The sequence below is a fragment of the Triturus cristatus genome, chromosome 2_2 (assembly GCF_964204655.1).
Source record: "Triturus cristatus chromosome 2_2, aTriCri1.1, whole genome shotgun sequence".
NCBI lineage: Eukaryota > Metazoa > Chordata > Amphibia > Caudata > Salamandridae > Triturus > Triturus cristatus.
This window is the reverse complement of record NC_140582.1, coordinates 750,041,348-750,060,768: the sequence shown is the minus strand read 5'-3', so window position 1 is coordinate 750,060,768 and position 19,421 is coordinate 750,041,348. Positions and strand designations below refer to the sequence as shown.

The following is a 19,421-nucleotide window of genomic DNA, read 5'->3' as shown; positions in this document are numbered from 1 at the left end:
AAAAATTCTGTATTTACCTTGTCGCATCATTTTCTACACTTCAAATCAGGGGTCAAATGTCAGACTATATCTTCTGACAAATTGTTTCTTATTATTTTAACATTAGGATTGGTGTTTACAAACTCCTCCCACTTTGCAGTCACAGAAAGAAAAGCAATGTGATTTATTTGAAAATCTTGCTCGGGTACAGGAAGAGTGAAAGGAAAGGGTCTAGGATATATTATCTTTAAAATGTGAACTGTACACATTCAGCAGCTAGGAAAGAGAAAATAAAACACATTTTTTGGTAATCCTGAAGAGTGATGGAAACAGATTTTAAATGGATAAAAACAAAGCAAGACTATTTACATGGTGATACACAAATGATAAATATTCACCGAAAGCGCTTTCCCACATTAATATTAGTTTTCCTCCAGATTTTTGTTTTTTGATAATCAAATATATTAGCATTTTGGAAAAACAAAACATTTAAAGAGAGCACAAGCGTGCACAATGCACCTAAGTCCATCACCAGTAGACGACAGGATATTAGGCCTGAGTACAAGGCCTTCGGACAGGCCATCACATGGAGAGGGGCAATGGAGCAAGACAAAAGGGAAAGATGCACGGCAGTCAAAACAACAAGTTTAGCCAGTTGCCCCAAACCTTTTCGAATTTTTCAGGACATCCCAGGCCTCAAAGAGAGGTTCTTCTTGGGCAGCACACGAGTCCACCTCTTGTCGCCACTTGTAGGGGGTTTGGCCTGAGAACAGGCAGCTGCAATATCTCGTTTGGCCACCGCAACCGCAGTGCCCAAGAAGCAGTAGTCGGCTCTAGATCCGTCCAGGCCATCGAATATTCCGAGAAGATGTAAGGGGTCATGGGGGAACAGCCATCCCAAAGTCTGCGTGAGTTCTGTTTCCACACCTGCCCAGAAGGAATCAAGAACACAGCACTGCCAGACCATATGGTAAAAGTCAGACGGGGAGTGGCCGCACCGTGTATAGTCCGGGGAGGAGCGTAGTCTTGTCTTACACAGACGCGCAGGGGTAAGGTATGCCGTGTGAAGATAGAGTTGGATGAGACGCAGTTTGGAGGAGGTCGTCAGAGTTTTGGGAGCCATGAGAACGTCACGCCAGTCTGCTTCTTCTAGAGGACCCAGCCATCCCTCCCAGCGGGAGCGCAGCGAGTCTAGGGTCGCAGGGCCATTGTTCACAAGGGAGCGGTAGATTCGTGACACCCCCCCTCTACCCAAGTTCCCCATCATGACCTGGGCCTCTCGCGGACTGAATTCAGGAAGTGAGGTGACTGGTGGGATGTGGGTAGTGATGGCATGTTGGAGCTGCAAATACTTATAAAATTGGGTGGTATGAAGGGAGTGGCGTTGCTGCAGGTCGGAGAAGGCTCTGATGTGGTCCCCTACCCAAATGTCTCAGAGGGAGTGAAATCCCGATCCGATTCCACTGCCGAAAGCCCTGAAGGGTCGATGTCTCACGTAACCAAGTGCCGTACCACAGTGGTGTGTGTTGAGTAAGCTTCTTATCCCATTTCGTGTAGCGCAGAGCAGAGCGCCAGGCCGTTAGGACTGCTCTAGTGATAGGTGGGATGTTGTGTGGTATGGGGGCACCATACAAGTAGGCTTGGAGATGTGGAAAGTCCATAGTCCCGAGCTCAGTCCGGTAAGCCGAGTCGGACCAGCCGACAGCGAACCAGTCGTGGACGGCAATGAGTCACACCCATGCCACTGTCAAAGGGAGGTATCCAGCAGTGAGCCAAGGCCATACGAGGCATCCCACCCCCCACAAGAACCTAGTGAGTATTCCATCAAACTCGTGGAATCAACCACCCGGGAGATGAAAGGTGCTGTTTTGGAGAATGTATAAAAAACTTGGAGAATCATAATTTTAAAAAGTGCTCCTCTTCCGAGGGGGTTAAGTGGGAGAGATTGCCAATGTTTGAGGTCGGCCTTAGCTTTCGTGACCAGGGGTGTGAGGTTGAGAGCCCATTCCAGCTCCGGGAGCACGGTCACCCAGATCCCCAAGTATTTGAACAATTGTCTTCATAGGGGGGTGGTTGACTGCCAAATGAAGCAGGCCCTCGATGGATGGAGGGGAACCAGAGTGGACTTCGCCGGATTGAGCCGTAAGCCTGAGGCATTCTCAAAGGCACAGAGCATCTCCAGACAGCGTGGGCCGGAGTTCTCCAGGTCAGCTAGGAAAAGGAGAACATCGTCCGCGTAGAGGGCAATTTTATCAACTTGGTGGGGATCCCAAGACCATCTTTCCTCCAGATTTTAAATGGAAACCACTGCACAGCTGTCAAACCTCTACTACTGTTGTAGGACCTCTCTGTGGGGAAGCCTTGATCACTTTTACTCATTCGTGAGGGCACTGACCTCTTTCTCGTAGCAGATATTCAATCTGTGTTTTCCTCCAATGCTTCTTCTAGTGTATAATTCTTTTTTTACTATTCTATATGTATAGTGCCCGGTAAGTATTTTAGTAGGCACAATATTTGAACTGCTCTCCTAGAGACTGGCTGCCATATCTTTTGAGCCTTTGGGAAATGGACCACTGGCTGTCTTTTGGGGCTGGCCCTTCCCTAAATAAAAGTTGGGATGGGGTGACTAAGATGGTGGCTGAGTAGGGGCTCCTCCGCACTAATCAGCATCCTGGGCACGTAAACTTGCAGTACCAGCCGCCACCCATTGCCTGAATTAAAGCAGGGAATCACCCCATGAAAGATAAGAGCCCATACAGGGCTGCCAGCAACAGCAATACACTGCTCCCTTGGTGGCTTAACGCACTACCGGTGCCACAGCCGCACTACCAAGATGGCAGCATAGAGCGCAAACAGCACAGATCAGCCCTGAAATACAGGAAAGAACCGCTGCAGGCTCCAGTACCTCCACCACTCAGGGGAGCATAGCTGAGCTCATCTGAGGCACCAGCAGCCCTGCTACCTAGACTGGGGCCCGCCTCCGAATCCAGCGTGATGCCATAAGTCACAAGAGCCCTGAATCCGACCATAGGCTGAGGAGGAGCGGGCTTCCTCCCTCCCTGACACACCCTGTGAAGACATGGCGGAGGATCGTTGGTTATCCCACCCATCTCCAACACATTATCAGAGCCTTCTGTGAAGAGCCATCGGCCCAGCTGTAGCACTGTATCCTCGGCCTTGCCCTGACATAATAATCCAGGGAAACTCTACAGATTACAATGCCAGGACTGATGATCATCGATGTTCTTTTAACAACCTGGACAATGCAGAGCGCCAGTGCTTGTTATGGAGCTTGTCCCATCACTATACCTGCAGACACAGACCCAACTACAATTGATATAGATCCTAACCCAGGAACTTCCAAGTTGTTTGTTATTACCCTTCTTTGGGACCCAAGTGTCCCATGTACCTCTGTGTGCTATGGCTCATAGCTGCTATGAACACGACAGCCACAGAATGAGATTTACTGTTCCCGGATATCATTAACATTGGAACAACATTGTACATCAACTCAAATGCTTACTATGTGGTGACACATCTGAGGTGGACTTTTGCATATCCCAGGTACCCTCCCCAACCCCATACCCACCATATGCTTCTTCATTCCCTTTGTTGTTCTCCTCACCGAACCCCAACAGTAAAACACAATAAAAATGCCTTTTGAGGGAGATACACCCAACAGGTCCCTTCAACAAAGTCCCGTGCATTCATGGCTCCTTCACTTCTCATGGTTATCCCACACAATTCAACTCGGATCCTTCCCAAGTGAACTGTCTCCACTAGGGACACTGGATCGCTACCATGGAACAGAGGGATCACTATGAAGTTTGCTGCGGCTTGGGCCATCAAATGGATGTCACCTTCTTAAATGCTGCAGATGCCCGATCTCTGGTCCACAAGCCAGAATCTGGAGGAGTTCTGCAAGGGGTGTTATCTCCAGAGAATCTCCACCACCGGTAGCAAGGTTTGCCTCCTCCTCGTAGCGATGTTTCACATGCTTGAGGATAGGGTTGAGTCAAAGGTCCAGTAGGGCACACACATCATGGAGACCCGACAGGCATCAGCTTCCCGCCTCACTCTTTTTAGCCCAATTATTATAATTAGGAGAAATTTCCTAGTAAAGGGCCTTAATGTCATAGAGGAGTTCATACTCTCCCACATCTGCAATATACGCGAACCATTTGGACACAAAAAACTATGTTAACAGAAATTGCATTAATTGAAACAATCAAATGCTCCCCACAACTATCTACACTGAATTCAAATGCCATATCTTAAGTTACAAGCTCACCTCACCTGAATCCTCAAGACCTTGGTCCTGGGATTGCACTCTTCCCGGCAGCTCCGCGGTACTGTGCATCGCCTCTGGTAGCCAGCCCCTCCACTGCAGGGTTCGAGACCACCCTGATTCCAGTCTTCCTAGCGCGTTTCGGACTTTTATTTAAATTGGTGTATTTGTGCCTGCTGCTGTTATCTGTTATTAGTGTGCCTGGTTAAATTTCTTTCATTCGTTTAATTTGTATTTCCCATTGTATTACCCATAGCTGGCGCTCCCCTTTGTCTCCCCTCCGTTTCCCGCCGCCGCGGAACTCTGTTACCCCTCCCCCTACCGCCCGCTCCCGCCTCCTAGCTGCTCGTCCCCCCCTCCCCTACATTATGGTGACCGCTGCAGGGGAGCGCGTGTGAATCCTCAAGACCTCGGTCCTGGGATTGCACTCTCCCCGGCAGCTCCGTGGTACTGTGCATCGCCTCTGGTAACCAGCCCCTCCGCTGCAGGGTTCGAGATAACCCTGATTCCGGTCTTCCTTTAGCGTGTTTGTGACTTTTATTTAAATTGGTGTATTTGTGCCTGCTGCTGTTATCTGTTATTAGTGTGCCTGGTTTCATTTCTTTCATTCGTATTTCTCATTGTATTGCCCATTGCTGGTGCTCTCCTTTGTCTCCCCTCCGTTTCCCGCCGCCGCTGACCTCTGTTATCCCTCCCCCTACCGCCCCACTCCCGCCTCCCAGCTTCTCGTCCCCCCCCCCCCTCCCCTACATTAACGCGACTGCTGCGGGGGAGAGTTGTGTGAATCCTCAAGACCTCTGTCCTGGGATTGCACTCTCCCCGGCAGCTCTGCAGTACTGTGCATCGCCTCTGTTAGCCAGCCCCTCCACTGCAGGGTTCGAGACCACCTTGATTCCGGTCTTCCTTTAGAGCGTTTGTGACTTTTATTTAAATTGGTGTATTTGTGCCTGCTGCTGTTATCTGCCATTAGTGTGCCTGGTTGTATTTCTTTCATTCGTTTCATTTGTATTTCCCATTGTATTGCCCATTGCTGGTGCTCCCCTTCGTCTCCCCTCTGTTTCTCGCCACCACTATAATGCAACCACCCTCCACACACACAACCCCAGAAGACACGCCGACGGCGCAAGATCCTCGCCGAACACCACCCACTGGCAGTTCTCGTGCAGATCCTGCAGCAGATCTTTCACCATCGACAAAACTCCCGCGACCACCAAAGGCACGCCTGAGGCACGCACCACGAAGCCCTGACTTGCATCCTTCTCAATGTGCGCTCCCTGCACCGACACGCTGTAGAGATCTGGGACCTGATCAACACCCTCTCGCCTGATGTCGGTATTTTTCACAGAAACCTGGACCAATGCCACCTCCGGCTCAGACATCACCACGGCCATTCCCCGACGGCTACAAGATCCAGAGAACGGACCGCCCACACCACCCAGGAGGAGGACTCGCATCGCACAGAGGACCCCCCTCCGATTCTCCACATCCAGCATGAGTGACCCCCTCTCCAACACAGAGCACCTCCACTTCCAGATCCAGACTAGCCCCAGGACCACGCTACGCGGCACCCTCATCTACAGACCGCCAGGACCTTGCACTCACCACGCAACCACCATCGCCGAGCTCGCCGCACCCAACGCCATCATGGACTACATTCTACTTAGGGACCTGAATTTCCACCTCGACAACGGCGACAACCCCGACTCCACCACTCTCCTCGACAACCTGGCCAACCTTGGACTGAAGCAGCTCGTCAACACGCCCACCCACACAGCGGGTCACACCCTCGACTCCCATCTTCGCGGGAGGAACTAACATCCGTTTCAACCACACCACCCGGCCCCCCTGGACTGACCACCATTGCGTCCATTTCACCTTCAACACCACCGCCGCACCCAAACATCTCCGCACCCGCCACAACGGAACTGGAGCAAGATCACAGAGGAACATCTCCGCACCATCCTCAGCCAAAACCCCCCCCATCACCACGAACGACACCAACTCCGCAGCCAGGAAATTTCACCGCTGGACCACCCGCTGCGCCGACAAGCTCGCACCCCTCCACCCCCGCCAAACAACGCCCTTAAAAGCCGCCTGGTTCACCACAGAACTTCAAGAAGCCGGACGCTCCTGCAGACGCCTAGAGAAAACCTGGCAAAACCTGAAAACCATCACGGAACAACCACAAGAGCGCATGAGACACCAAACGGACCTTCATAGGAGACAAAGTCCAGACCAACATGACCAACGCCAAGGAATTGTTCAACTTCATACAACAGTTCGCTAAACCTACCTGCGAAGCCACTGACGTCACACCCTCCCATGAACTCTGCGACAAGTTCAGCGCTTTCTTCCATCTAAAGATCAAGGCCCTCTACGACAACTTCATCGAACCAACAAAGAACAAAACCGCCGCCGATAAACCTACCATCACATCCTGGGATCCCGCTACCGTAGAAATCATCACCACGACCGTGAAGAAAATCCACTCGGGAGCCCCAACGGACCCCTGCCCACCGCACATATTCCACAGGGCTGCTGCCGTCATCGCACCCAAACTAGGACGAACCATCAACGCCTCCCTCAGATCAGGCTTCTGCCCAGACGACTGATAGCGGGCAGAGGTAAAACCCCTCCTCAAGAAACCAACAGCCGACACTATGGACCTGAAAAACTAACGGCCCATCTCTCTCCTCCCCTTTGCGGCCAAAGTCACCGAGAGAATCATAAACACCCAGCTGACCTCCTTCATAGAAGAGCACTCCATCCTGGACGCCTCCCAGTCTGGATTCCGCAGCAACCACAGCACCGAGACCGCCCTCCTCGCCGCCACCGATGACATCTGCATGCTACTGGATCAGGGACACACCGCGGCCCTCATCCTTCTAGACCTCTCCGCATCTTTTGACACCGTCTCACATCGCACGCTCGCAGCCAGACTGCACAAAGCGGGAATACAATGAGCCGCACTCGACTGGATTCATTCTTCCTCTCCCAACAGAACCCAGAGGATCCAGCTCCCTCCCTTCCTCTCCAAACCCACAGAAATCAGCTGCGGAGTTCCCCAGGGATCATCACTCAGTCCCACGCTCTACAACATCTACATGGCCGCCATCGTTAGACAGCATGGGCTCAGCATCGTATCCGACGCCGATGACACTCATCCTTCGCTCATGGAGAATCCCGAAGACACCAGACTCTGCTTCCAGGAAGGAATGAAGAACGTGGCAGCCTGGATGAAGGACAGCTGCCTGAAGCTAAACTCAGAAAACTGAGGTCCTCATCCTCGGACCCTGCACCACCACCTGGGACAACACCTGGTGGCCACCCGCCATCGGGAGCCCACGCACTCCTACTGACCATGCCCGGAACCTCGGCATCATCCTCGACTCCTCCCTCTCCATGAACCGCCAGATCAACGCGGTCGCCTCCACCAGTTTCAACTGCCTTCGCATCCTCCATAAGACCTTCAAATGGATCCCGCCAACTGCAGAAGGACCGTCACCCACGCACTCATAACCAGCAGGCTGGACTACGGCAACGCCCTCTACAACGGAATCAACAAAACTCTTCTACACAAACTACAAACCATCCAGAACCCCGCAGCCAGACTTGTCCTCGGGACACCGCGCCACGAGCACATGACCCAACACCTACGAGGCCTCCACTGGCTCCCCATCGAAAAGAGGGTCACCTTCAAACTCCTCACCCACACCTACAAATCCCTCAACAACATCGGACCCAAATACCTCAACGAGAGAGTATCCTTCCACGTACCCAAGAGGAACCTCCGCTCCGCCGACCTCGCACTGGCAGAGGTCCCCCGCATCCGCAGAAACAGAACCAGCGGGAGAGCTTTCTCCTACATCGCAGCGAAAACCTGGAACAAGCTCCCTGTGAACATCAGACGCTCCCCAACCCTGCACTCATTCAGGAGAGATCTCGAGACTTGGCTCTTCGACTGATCCGGAGCTGCCCCCACCAGAGCCTTGAGACCCTTACGGGTGAGTAGCGCGCCATATTGATTGATCTCAAAAGTGTGAAATTGGCAGTAGCTTTTTAGGTCTTGCCTAGAGATAGCTTTAGCTGTCAGTTGTGGAAGTCCTATTGGGAAAAATAGTAGGCTTTGGGTCAGCCACATTCCTTGCTCTTGACTGGTTAGCTTTCTTATCTACCTGAGTTCCCTATTCTAGGTTTTGTACCACCCCTGCAGCATGCCTTTGTGAGTTTACTTTTGTTTTGATGAGTTGCATCTATTACTGCTGAAATGAGGGAACTGCCTTTTTCCTTTTAACACTCCAGGGAAGCACCTGGCTTTCATTGTTCTCTCCCTTATCTGGTCACAGCTTTTGTGCTTGTTCTGATCACAAGTCCTACCAGTACTTTCATTATTATTTGCATGTGCAAGGGATGATGTACAAACAGTTGAGCATTTATATTCTCCTTAAACTCCCTGAACCTCTACCCTGGATCCCTATTGCTCTATCTCTGGATTGTCACCCTCTCATATACCTATGGTAGGTGTTTCCTTCACTTGAAAGCTCATCCTTTCACTCTGCTGTATTAAAAAGCAGAGTGTGATAGAGGGCGTGCAGAAGTAGTGAGGCTTGTGTATTTCATGATGGATGTTGAGAGAAGCAAAGCCAGACTGGTAAAAATCACATGGGCATGTTCAGTGCTTGGCCTTGGGTAAGCAAAACAAGATAGATGATGTGCAGCACAAATATGAAACACATGCTCTGGAGAGGCACGCTGCTATGGGTCTGCAGAGAGCAGGCAAGTGTACATACAGCACACAAACTTGCACAGGTTCATAAAATCTAGCTAAAGATTTGTACAGCATGACTGAAGATATGCAGGGCACTGATGAGCAGGTGCAGAGTAGGCTATGCATAGGCAGCGTATGGTTGAAGGAGTGCCTTGCGTAGAACGGAACTATAGGAGTTTAGTCGATCAAAGGAAGTGATCTGCCTTGAACTTCTAATAATGTAAGATGCAGTACCTTGCCCTTTTAGACAGAGCCTTCCCATTTTAGTTCCATATGTAGAGGATTGTCTTAAGAATGTAGGTCTTGTACCATTGCAAACTGGAAAATAGCCTGCATTTGTCAAATACCTGGCTGACCACTGTAGAGTGCGGCTGGGTGGGGCTACGGGTGGAAAGGTGAAAAATACAGTGAGACTCAAGACCCAAGGCCCCTAGTAATGTGGGCTTCTGAATTATAATTGAGGATACACAATAGATTAGTTTCCAATTCTGTATCCTTCCTGAAACTACTCCTACTACCAAGAACAGCTTTGAGGAGATTAATTTTGCAGATTCATGCTATGAGATTATATTCATACTTGCTCAAGAAAGACAGTAATGGAAAACAAGAATCTGTGGAAAATACAACAGAGAATTTCCGTATCAGGTAAACATCAGTTACTTCCTCATCACTAGGTCCCTCCTATGTTCCTAAGCTTGCATCAAGCATTATTCAGTTTCAAATATGAAAAAAGCCTTTTGTGTAAGAGTTCCCAAAACAAAATAAGTCTAACCACCTGAATGTTCGAAGATTCATCAGAATCCAGACCAATATTCTTCTTAAAGAAGTGCCTAGATCAGCAAGTAGCAGCACTGAATATTTCCAAGACTTTAATGCACTGTGGAACAATCAAGGAGCAGGCGAAAAGCGAATGATAACATAAGTTAAGACACGCATGAATGATCTGAAGTTGCTTAGTTGCTTTCTGAAGAGCAAAGGATCCACCTTTTACCCTCTTGGTATCCCTCCCATGGCAGCCTTCAAACTTTACCTAAACCAGGAATGCTTTGCCACTCTATCCTTCAACTACTCTCATTTATAAATTGAAAATGTCTTCTTTAACATCTGACACTACATTTGTCTATTTTGGGTTATATCCAAATATCATTCCAACTGGATGTCTCCCAATCTTATGCTATTCCTAAGTTTGTAAGTACCGGTGTGAAGGGTCTATCGTAAGCAGTCCTATGGTTCATTTAAAGCAATTGCTGCACAAATTCTGTCTGTATTTAGTGAAACTAAAGTTATTTTCCAAGTCAATTATACACTAATGATTTCAAGTACAATGTTTCATAAATGCAAACGTTTTCAAGAATAGGAGAGAAGATAAAGAACAGAAGTTAGTTGGGTCCAAATACAATTATGGGAACCTTACTTTTGAAAGGCATTAAATTAGCAGTTATTTAATTTAAAATCACAAATGCACTCATTAGTCGGACACCCCTTAAAATCTACAGGGCAAAATGTAGATTGCGGACACAAACGGGGGTGAAGCATAATGGGACAGAATGCTAGGGAAACACCCGCCATGAATCCTTAAAGAGCTGCTTAGTAAGTACATTCTCTGCTGTTTGATAATCCTTGACAAAGCGCACCTGAGCTCTTTCAAGAGAAAACACTGAAAAGCATGTTCTGATAACATACCTTATTGAGAACCGGTTTTGTTGACATAACATCGTAGAGCGTCTTAAATGATATATTCTAGGAGAAAATTAAAAACAAAAGAAAATTAGGTTGTAAGCAGTTACAGAATTCTAATAGTTTCATAACTCATCCTGAGTAACATGGGGAATTATTATTAAATGTGGATTATTATAGAAAACGATACCTTGCATGAATTAGGATTTTTTTTCTGAAAAACTCGTTTTGAAGAAAAACCTTCACGAACTTGGTTTGAGTAGGCCAATTTTCATGGCCATTATATCCAGTTCAGATGTAGTACTTTTGTTCTTACTAACTTTGTCAGGTTAGAGAGATTTAGCAGTATCCCAAAAAGAAATAAATCTCTAGGTACCTTAGACAGACTCTACTGCTTGGTAAAGCATACCAGAGCCTGTATTATTGAAAGGGAGTACTGCCTTAGTCTGTGTAATGGCGCACCTATAAACTGGAACAATGCACCCTATTACAATAAATGTACTGCCACCAGGGCAGCTGCGAATTTGTGCGGCCTCCAGGGCAGCACATTCATGTGAAATACAGAACTGCTGCTTCAAAGCCACTCCTGTCTGCATGGGGATGTCTGGAGGGGGGCCATGATACACTGTGCCTCAGGGGAGCCAAGGGTGTGTGCGCCTGGTTTGCCCGCTCCGCCCATTCCCTCCCCATCTGCCCTCACATCCTCCCCAAACACCCCCCCCTCCCCCCCGGGCACATTGTTATTACAGCTTGAGGGTGCAGAAGCTTGTGTCCCCTTCTGTAATACTGATAGCACTGGTGCACAAGTAGCACCAGTGATCTAATGAAAGGGCAATTTGTCATTCGCATTGGGCTGTGGCCCCAATTAAATGAAGGAATTTCTTTGCCTCTGCCACTGCACCGTATTATAGACACAGATGCAAACAGGCCCTAAGGAGGGGCACTCACACTGCACCACAAAAAGGGGACACACTACTGTCAGTGTGCCTCCTGAAGGCAGCCCTCTGGAGGGATGAAACGGGGTCCCATAGGCCCCCAGATATCCCCCTGCAGACGAGAAGGGTCACTCACTGCACCCGCATGCAGGGGGATCTCCTTTCTTTATATGCAGGTGGCATGAAGCAACCGCTCTTTATTTCACTGAATGGGCTGCCCTGGAGGCAGAGCATTCATTGTAACTGAGGGCACTGTTGCTGTTTCCACAGGTCACACCTGTTAACCCCTTCGCTGCTGCGGACATTCCGCTGCAGCGCTGGGGGGGGCAGGGGGGCAGCGCGGTGGGCCTGTGCTCATGACGGAGCCGCTCCGTCATGAGCCACAGTTGAGCTGTGCTCATGACGGAACGGTTCCGTCATGACTCCGCCCATTTGCGTTGTCCCCTCGCACAGGCGGGGAAACAGCGCCGCGCAGGCGGAGCGGCCGCCAACAGGATTGTCATGACGGAACCGTTCCGTCATGAGCACACGCCAACCGTGGCTCATGACGGAACGGTTCCGTCATGAGCAGGGAAGGGGTTAAAAGGTGTGGGACAGTGCTCAATTTCCATAATAATACCCCAACCTTATTTTTTTTAACTTGTTTTTATTGCATTTTTCCAAAAGTAATTGCCATAACAAATATAGTGCATAGCATGTTGATTAGATATTACCATAAGGAATGACAGTGGCAAATATAATAACAACCATTAAATAACAGTGCAGGTTTGCGCAAGTGTAGAGACAAATACATCTATTTATCATTACAGGCTAGCTAAAAAAGCATCCATCATAGCTGTGAGGGCATTTTAGTCAGTAAGTTCAAGGTGGAGTGGCAAATAGGAGCGGAGGGGCTGCCAAATATTCTTTGGACAGGAGGCAAGGGGCAGCAGCGTTGCATATATATCACTAGTCGTGTCACAGTACATGGGATCCCTCATTCAGGCTTTTACTGTTGGTGGCGCGAGTCCACCCCAGTGTAAGAAAATCTGGCTCTTGGCTAACAGTAGGGCAATAGCAGCAAAGGGTCGAATCCCAGCCCCTAGGGGACGGACATATCCCAGCAGTACAAGCAGTGGGGAGAGGGTCAACTCCGATTCAACCATCAATGCTAGATGTCCAAAAACCACCTCCCAAAACGCCAGGATGGAGGGGGCCGTTCCATGCCAAATGAATAAAATCAGCGTGTGCAGCCGCACACCTCTGGCAGTTGTCAGGCCTAGTTGGGTCCGTTTTGGCAATACATTTGGGGGTGACATTAGCCCTGTGTATGAATTTAAAATAAAGGAGTTTGTGCTTGTAGTTGTTGGAGATAGCGAGTTTGCGCACAGCAGTATGCCCACATCTTATCCGTTAAAAGATGCCCCAAATCTCCCTCCCAAGCCAACCGTGTTCTCCCACCCACCTCCGGGTGGTGCGTCTGGGCAAGGTGATATAGTCGGGAGACTAGATGTGCGCTGTCAGGCGATATAATTGTTGTAGATAGGGGAGGGAATTTCCGCAGCTCCACAGTCGAGGGACATATTGCGACAACCAGTGAGGTTTGCGTCCTGTGGGCAAGAAATGTAGCTAAAATGGATATGTCATGGCCCTCCACTATGTCCGCGACTGAACGCACTAGGCTGTCTCCAAACGCATCTCCCATGGCTCGGAGGTGAAGTTGACTGAGTGCGTGCTGTGTTAGAGTTTCGGTAGTCGGAGGTAACCATGGGTTATTGGGCAGTGACAGGTGTGGGGAATATAGGCAGTCAGCCATCAGGTATCTGCAAAGCCTTTCCCAAGCCCAACATGTGGTCTGTAGTGTATGAATTTCTGTTGGTGTCCTCGCGAGGCCAAGCAGGAGAATGGTGGAGAGAGGACAGGGGATTGACTGTGAATGTTCAGGTTTCAAATACTGTAGCCGTGCGTCTGAGTGGTACCAAAAATAGGCATAGTGCGTCTGTGGTACCAGATAATACAAGTAAAAATCGGATACTCCAAAACCGCCACGCACAAAGGGCATTGTGAGTGTCTGCCACCCTACCCACTGGCCCAAATTAGTTGTGTCAACATGCTCCAGAGATTAGCAAAAAATGTAGTTGTAAGTGGAATGGGAATATTTAAAAATAAGTAGAGAAAGCGGGGCAGAACAACCATCTTAATAATAGCTATCCTACCGGCAATCAAGAGTGGGAGCGATATCCAGCAATCGATCTGTGTCGATAGACGATCTATGGCTGGGCCATAATTGAGGCAGATTACTTCTGATGCTGTACGGTGTAGAACAGATATCTAGGAGGGTCATCACACCACCACAAGGGAAAGTCCAACGTGGAAGGGAGGGTAGTGTCCGTCAAGGGAAAGACCTCAGATTTGGTCCAGTTAATAACGAAACCAGAAAGACTCCAAACCGGCCCACCTCTCTAATTATTCGAAAGAGATTTGTAACATGCTTGTGTACAAATAAGATGTCATCCGCATATAGCAAGGACAGGAGGTGGGGCCCTGATGGAATCTGAGTCCCCGTTGGAGATGGCGCTCTTGAAGATGCCGCAACAGAGGGTCCATCGGAATGATGAATATAAGAGGGGAGAGTGGACTTCCTGCCTGGTGCCACGCAACAAGGGGAATTGATCCAGGAGTTCTCCATTAACACGGAGCTGCGCCACAAGTTTAGTAAAAAAGGAGGCGGACCAGAGCACAGAAATTCCAAAGGAAGCCCAATTTGTTGAGCACTGCCTAGAGGAAAGGCCACTCCAGGAAGTCGAACGCCTTCTTGGCATCCAACAATATCGCCGCTGTGGAAAGGTCAGTGTCAATTTGGTTAATGACTGCAAATATCATGCGCAAATTGACAGAGGTCGATCAATTTGGTACAAAACCTGTCTGAAGGGGGGGATGATTTGCTCAATTATAAGCGATATGCTCGTCGTGAGCACTTTAGCCAATATCATTGTCTTGATTTAACAGAGATAGGGGCATATAGGAGACACACCTATCAGGTGACTTGCTCAGTTTAAGTAGCAGGGATATTATAGCCTTGCACATAGTGGGAGGGAGCACCACCGAGTGAAGTGCTTCCGCATAGACCTCCAGGAGGTGCGGAACTAGTATGGTCTTAAACGTTTTATGAAGTCCCTCTGTGCCGGGGGTGCGGGAGCCATCCAGGTTGTCTATGGCCTGAGATATTTCATTGGCGCTGATGGGCGAGGTCAGAAATTGCTGCTGGCCTCCTTCGATCCACACCATTGCTACCTTTGCTAAGTAGTCGGAAAGGGTAGTGTCGACTGGTGGGGAGCATGTAGTGTATAGGCGAATGTAGTACGACAAAAATGTAGACAGGATATCTGCTCCTTGAGTGACGCGATTGGCGTCGTCTAATTGCAGTTGAGTGATGTACGCGGTCTGCTATCGGGGCCTATGTAGTCTGGGCAGGGTCCGTCACGGGCTCTTTCCCTCCCCATATAATGGAGCGCGTGCATATTTTCCCTGATAAGCGGTCTCACGAGGCAAGCTCTTGGAATTATTCCGGGAGGCTCGCACGCTAATACATTGGAAGGGGTGAGCCGCCCGATAGTGGCGAAGCGTCAAGATCTCATAACGCCTGCTCAGTGGCATCGAGGCCCCGACGTATAGTGTGCAAAACCCCAGCTTGTTTAGTTATGCATATTCCCGAATATATAGGTTTCCCATATAGTGGCATATTGGGGTACTGAGCACGAGTTGATCGCATCTCATATGTCACTTTTGAAGACAGTGTCAAGTAGAGCGTCAGTTGAGAAATGCCAGGGCCTGTATGGGCGCGCTATGAGTCAGTTATAACAGCACCAGTGAGTAGTCCGATAACGTGCGGGGTAAATAGTCCGTTAACTGAATATTAAGCAAGAGATCCGGGGTTAGGTACCAGTGGTCTATACGAGACCACATACCGTAAGATGCTGAATAAAAGGAGAAGCTTGTGTCAGTGGGGTGTAGGTGCCATCAAGAATCATCCAACAGGTGTGTCCGAAGCTTGGCCTCAAGCTCCTCTATGGAGTGTGATTATTTTACGTGTCCTGTGCCTTTAGTGTCGGAAATGGGTTGCAGGGGGGGATTAATATTACCACCTAATATGATGGAGTCAACAGGGATGCCAGAGATGTGTGTGGATAGGTTAGTGAAGAAGCCAGTTGTTTCTATATTAGGGGCGTAGACATTAATTATGATTATCCCCTTTGCTCCCAAACTCTCTGCCACTAATAAATCTCTCTCTTCAGGGTCCTTAATTACTGTGTGGGCTGTAAAGGGTAATGCTTTGTGGATCAGGATACAGACTCCGCTAGAATATGTACTGTAGCTGGCGAAAAATCTATTGGTGCTCCAGGTAGACGCAAAGCAATTGTCGGAGATTGGAGCATAGTGGGTTTCCTGTAGCAGGGCTATATGTATTTTGTGCCTCGCTAAATAGGCTAAGACATGCCTCCCCTTGCGAGGAATCGGCAGACCCCAGACATTCCACGTCATGCATCGCAACTCTAAGGTCCCAGCCCCCCCCCCACTCGATCTCGCTACAGCAGGTGTGATAGCATGTAGATGGAAACATCTACATGTGTGGTGCTAGGAAGTCAGCTAGTGTGTGTTAAAATGTCCTGCATAATACAAACCATAAAACATGAAGAAAAAAAAACACCCCACCACACCCCTCCCACATCGTTTAACCACCAAACCTGTATCCGGTGAATCCAAATGTCCCACAATTAACAAGGGTAGGAGGGGGGTTGGGGGGATGGCAATGCTCAGAGCGGACCACTTAGGTGAAGGTTAGCCATGCCTAAATCAAATGCAACTGCAATTGAATAGAGGAGAACCGATAAGGTTGCACCAATAAAGGTTATTCCATCCCATCAATCACTAAATGGCGATGAGTACAATCATGATGGGGACTTTCGTGTAGTTTTATAGTTCACTGTCCTGTTTTTTTTACATAGTGTTGAAGAGTGAAGAGTTATTTCCCAGGGGGTACGTTTCTGCTCGGTTTGTGGTGGTTTGTGGTGTTTCCAGAAGTCGGCGGCTTCTGTGGGTGTTTTGAAAATGTCGGTTTTACCGTCGACTTGAACTCGAAGACGCGCTGGGTACAGCATGGCATAACGAATGCTTGCTCCTCGCAGAGTTCGCTTAATGTCATGAAATTTGTGCCAGGCCTCCTGATCTACTGGTGTAAAGTCCGGATAGAATGACGATGACATCCCCTGGAACTGCAGATCTGCCATGTCTCTGGCTCTATGTAGTGCAACGTCCCGGTTGCGATAGTTGAGCAGTCGCGCTATAATGAGACATGGAGGGGCTCCTGGGGCCAATCTGGGGGCAAGCCACCTGTGTGCTCGCTCGACCACAATTGCGGAGGAGAAACTGTCCCTTCCGAAGAGTTCCACAAGGAACCGCTCCATGTACGCCTCCATGGGGCCTGTGTTGGTGGACTCAAACACTCCAGCTATCCGGAGGTTATTGAAACGAGATCTTCCCTCGAGGTCTTCTGCCTTGGTTGCCGTCATTTTTAAGAGGTGCTCAATGCTATCTAGGTGCTTGGCCGTGGCCGACTGTGTATCCTCCACGTCAGAGATGCGCCTTTCTGCGGAGTCAATGTGGGCCTAATGTTGTTCCAGGCAGTTGTGCATAGTGTCAAGACGAGCAGCCAGACCATCGAAACGCGTGTCTATGGCCCTGAATCTGGTGCATAGCTACGCCATGATGGCCGCCACGCCCTCCATAGGGCTCTGTTCAAGGTCTGGAGGATCTCCCCACACCGCAACGTCGCCGCCCTCCCACCTGGGACTTTTGGCGACCTCAAAAGATAGCTGCCGTTGCTTGGGGTCTCCGCGCCTCATAATGAGCAGAGGAGGATGAAAAAATGGCCGCTCAACAAGTGGATTGCAGCTGACCAGCGGATTCAGTGGTTGGCAGGCAGGCACGGGGCAATAATGTGGGCACCTGGGGCGTGAGAAGAGCACTGTCTCTTCACTGGCAGGCCAAGAGAGGGAGAATGCAGGTGAAGCTTGCGTGTATCTGTGCCACTGCGCCTTATTCATATGAGGAGTGGGCCAGCCACTCATTAATGGTGGTGTAGGAGCACTCTAATCGTTGCACTGGTCATTCCCCCGGTGAGCAGGACAGCGAGGTATAAGGGTTTGTCGATGACTGCGGCCCCCATCCCTCAATTAGCCCTACATGACGGCTGTGATGAAGATATTGCGCACGGGGCTCGCCATCTAATTAATTATGTACCGGTGCTGACGCCACCTCAGCACAAATTGCCGGGAGCCGGAGGTTGACGCGCTTAGGCTGCCCAGGGATCAAGCAAGTGACTCACTGCAATTAACTGGAGCCAGGGACCGGGAAGGTCAGGCACACCACCACTCGGTGCAAGGCCCCCGGTCCCAGGCCACGATTTGCAGAGGAGCTGCGCGGCTGCAGCCCCGCTCTCAGGCTCGCCTGCGACCCCGGTCGTTGCGGGACTCGGAGGGCCGTGTCAGGCTGCCGCCGTCGCGGGACCCCTCAAAGTCAATGGAACCACTTACAGCCACTCCGCTATGCTCTGATCATGCCACCGAGCTTCTGGTGTCAACGACGGCACTTGGGGTGGGAGGCGGGGGCGATCTCAGTGATGGGACGAACCGAGGCAGTTTTTCAGGTCCGCCCGCTCCGGAGCTCCGAGATCAAGCCACCATCTTGGTGCTTGGTCAGGCCACGCCCCCTCAATAAGCTGCAACCTTTCGTTGTCTTTCTGATTTGTGGAAAAACATTTTGCACACTTTGAGCCTGCACCTAAATAAGAAGTCCTTGTCCATTGCTCCACCCGTTTTCAAACCTTGCAAAGGCTTGACAGCAATGAAATGTAATTTTCGGGGCCCTCCCTCTACCGAATGCCCGCTGGCTTCCCATCACAGGCGAAAAACTAGTGCAATGCACGATGACCAAGTTCTCCATTTTGACAGTGGGTGCCCTGTACCCAGGCGGTCACGTCTTTTCGGCCTCAGAGGACGCCCGCTTCCAAGAAGCCACGTTCATGGACAAATTTGTTCTTAAGCGGCTGCACTCTGCATTATGGGCTACAATCCTAGGTTTCCCTTTAGAGACGGACTCGTTCACTCCTCTATCCCTTCTCTATGAGAATGAGACCGGAGTGCACATTATATCCAAACTCTACAAAGCTTGCGCCGCGGAGATTCCAATCATTGATGACAAGCTCCGTGGGGACTGGGAAGCGTAACTGGGTCATCCGATCATGGACGACCAATGGGCCAAATGTTGTAAAGCCATGAAAGATGTCTCATTGAACAGCCAACATAAACTGTTGCACTATAAGTTACTAAGTAGAATTTACATTACCCCGGCCAAGGCACATAAACTTGATCCCAGTAGACCACATACATGCTGGAAATGCGGTGCTCCTCATGCGGATTTCACCCACCTTCTTTGGACCTGCCCCAACATAAGCTCCTTTTGGGAGCAAGTGCACTCAACACTGGGAGACATGACAGGACTCACCCCGTTCCCACTCCAGGGATACACGGTGAATTTCTCTAAGTCAATACAGAGATTCGCATCCCTTAGCCTATTGTTAGCAAAGAGGGAGATCTCACTACACTGGGGTCGTAGGACTTCGCCCACGCTACAGGGTTGGTTGACCAGCCTAGCCTACTGCAACACTAATAGCGAAGTTTACTACAGCATGTTACCCAGCTCCTCGCGTCCCAAGGATATTTGGGGCCCATACAAA

At 49.7% G+C, this 19,421-nt stretch overlaps 1 protein-coding gene across 1 annotated transcript in view; it reads right to left on the bottom strand.

The window, feature by feature from the left end:
* ASAH1 (N-acylsphingosine amidohydrolase 1) overlaps positions 1-19,421 on the bottom strand; it is a 195,080-nt gene that overhangs the window by 23,118 nt on the left and 152,541 nt on the right. Inside the window, exon 13 of the mRNA XM_085641989.1 lies at positions 10,719-10,775. Coding sequence (XP_085498115.1) covers positions 10,719-10,775 — 57 coding nt within the window. The remainder of the gene's footprint in view (positions 1-10,718; positions 10,776-19,421) is intronic.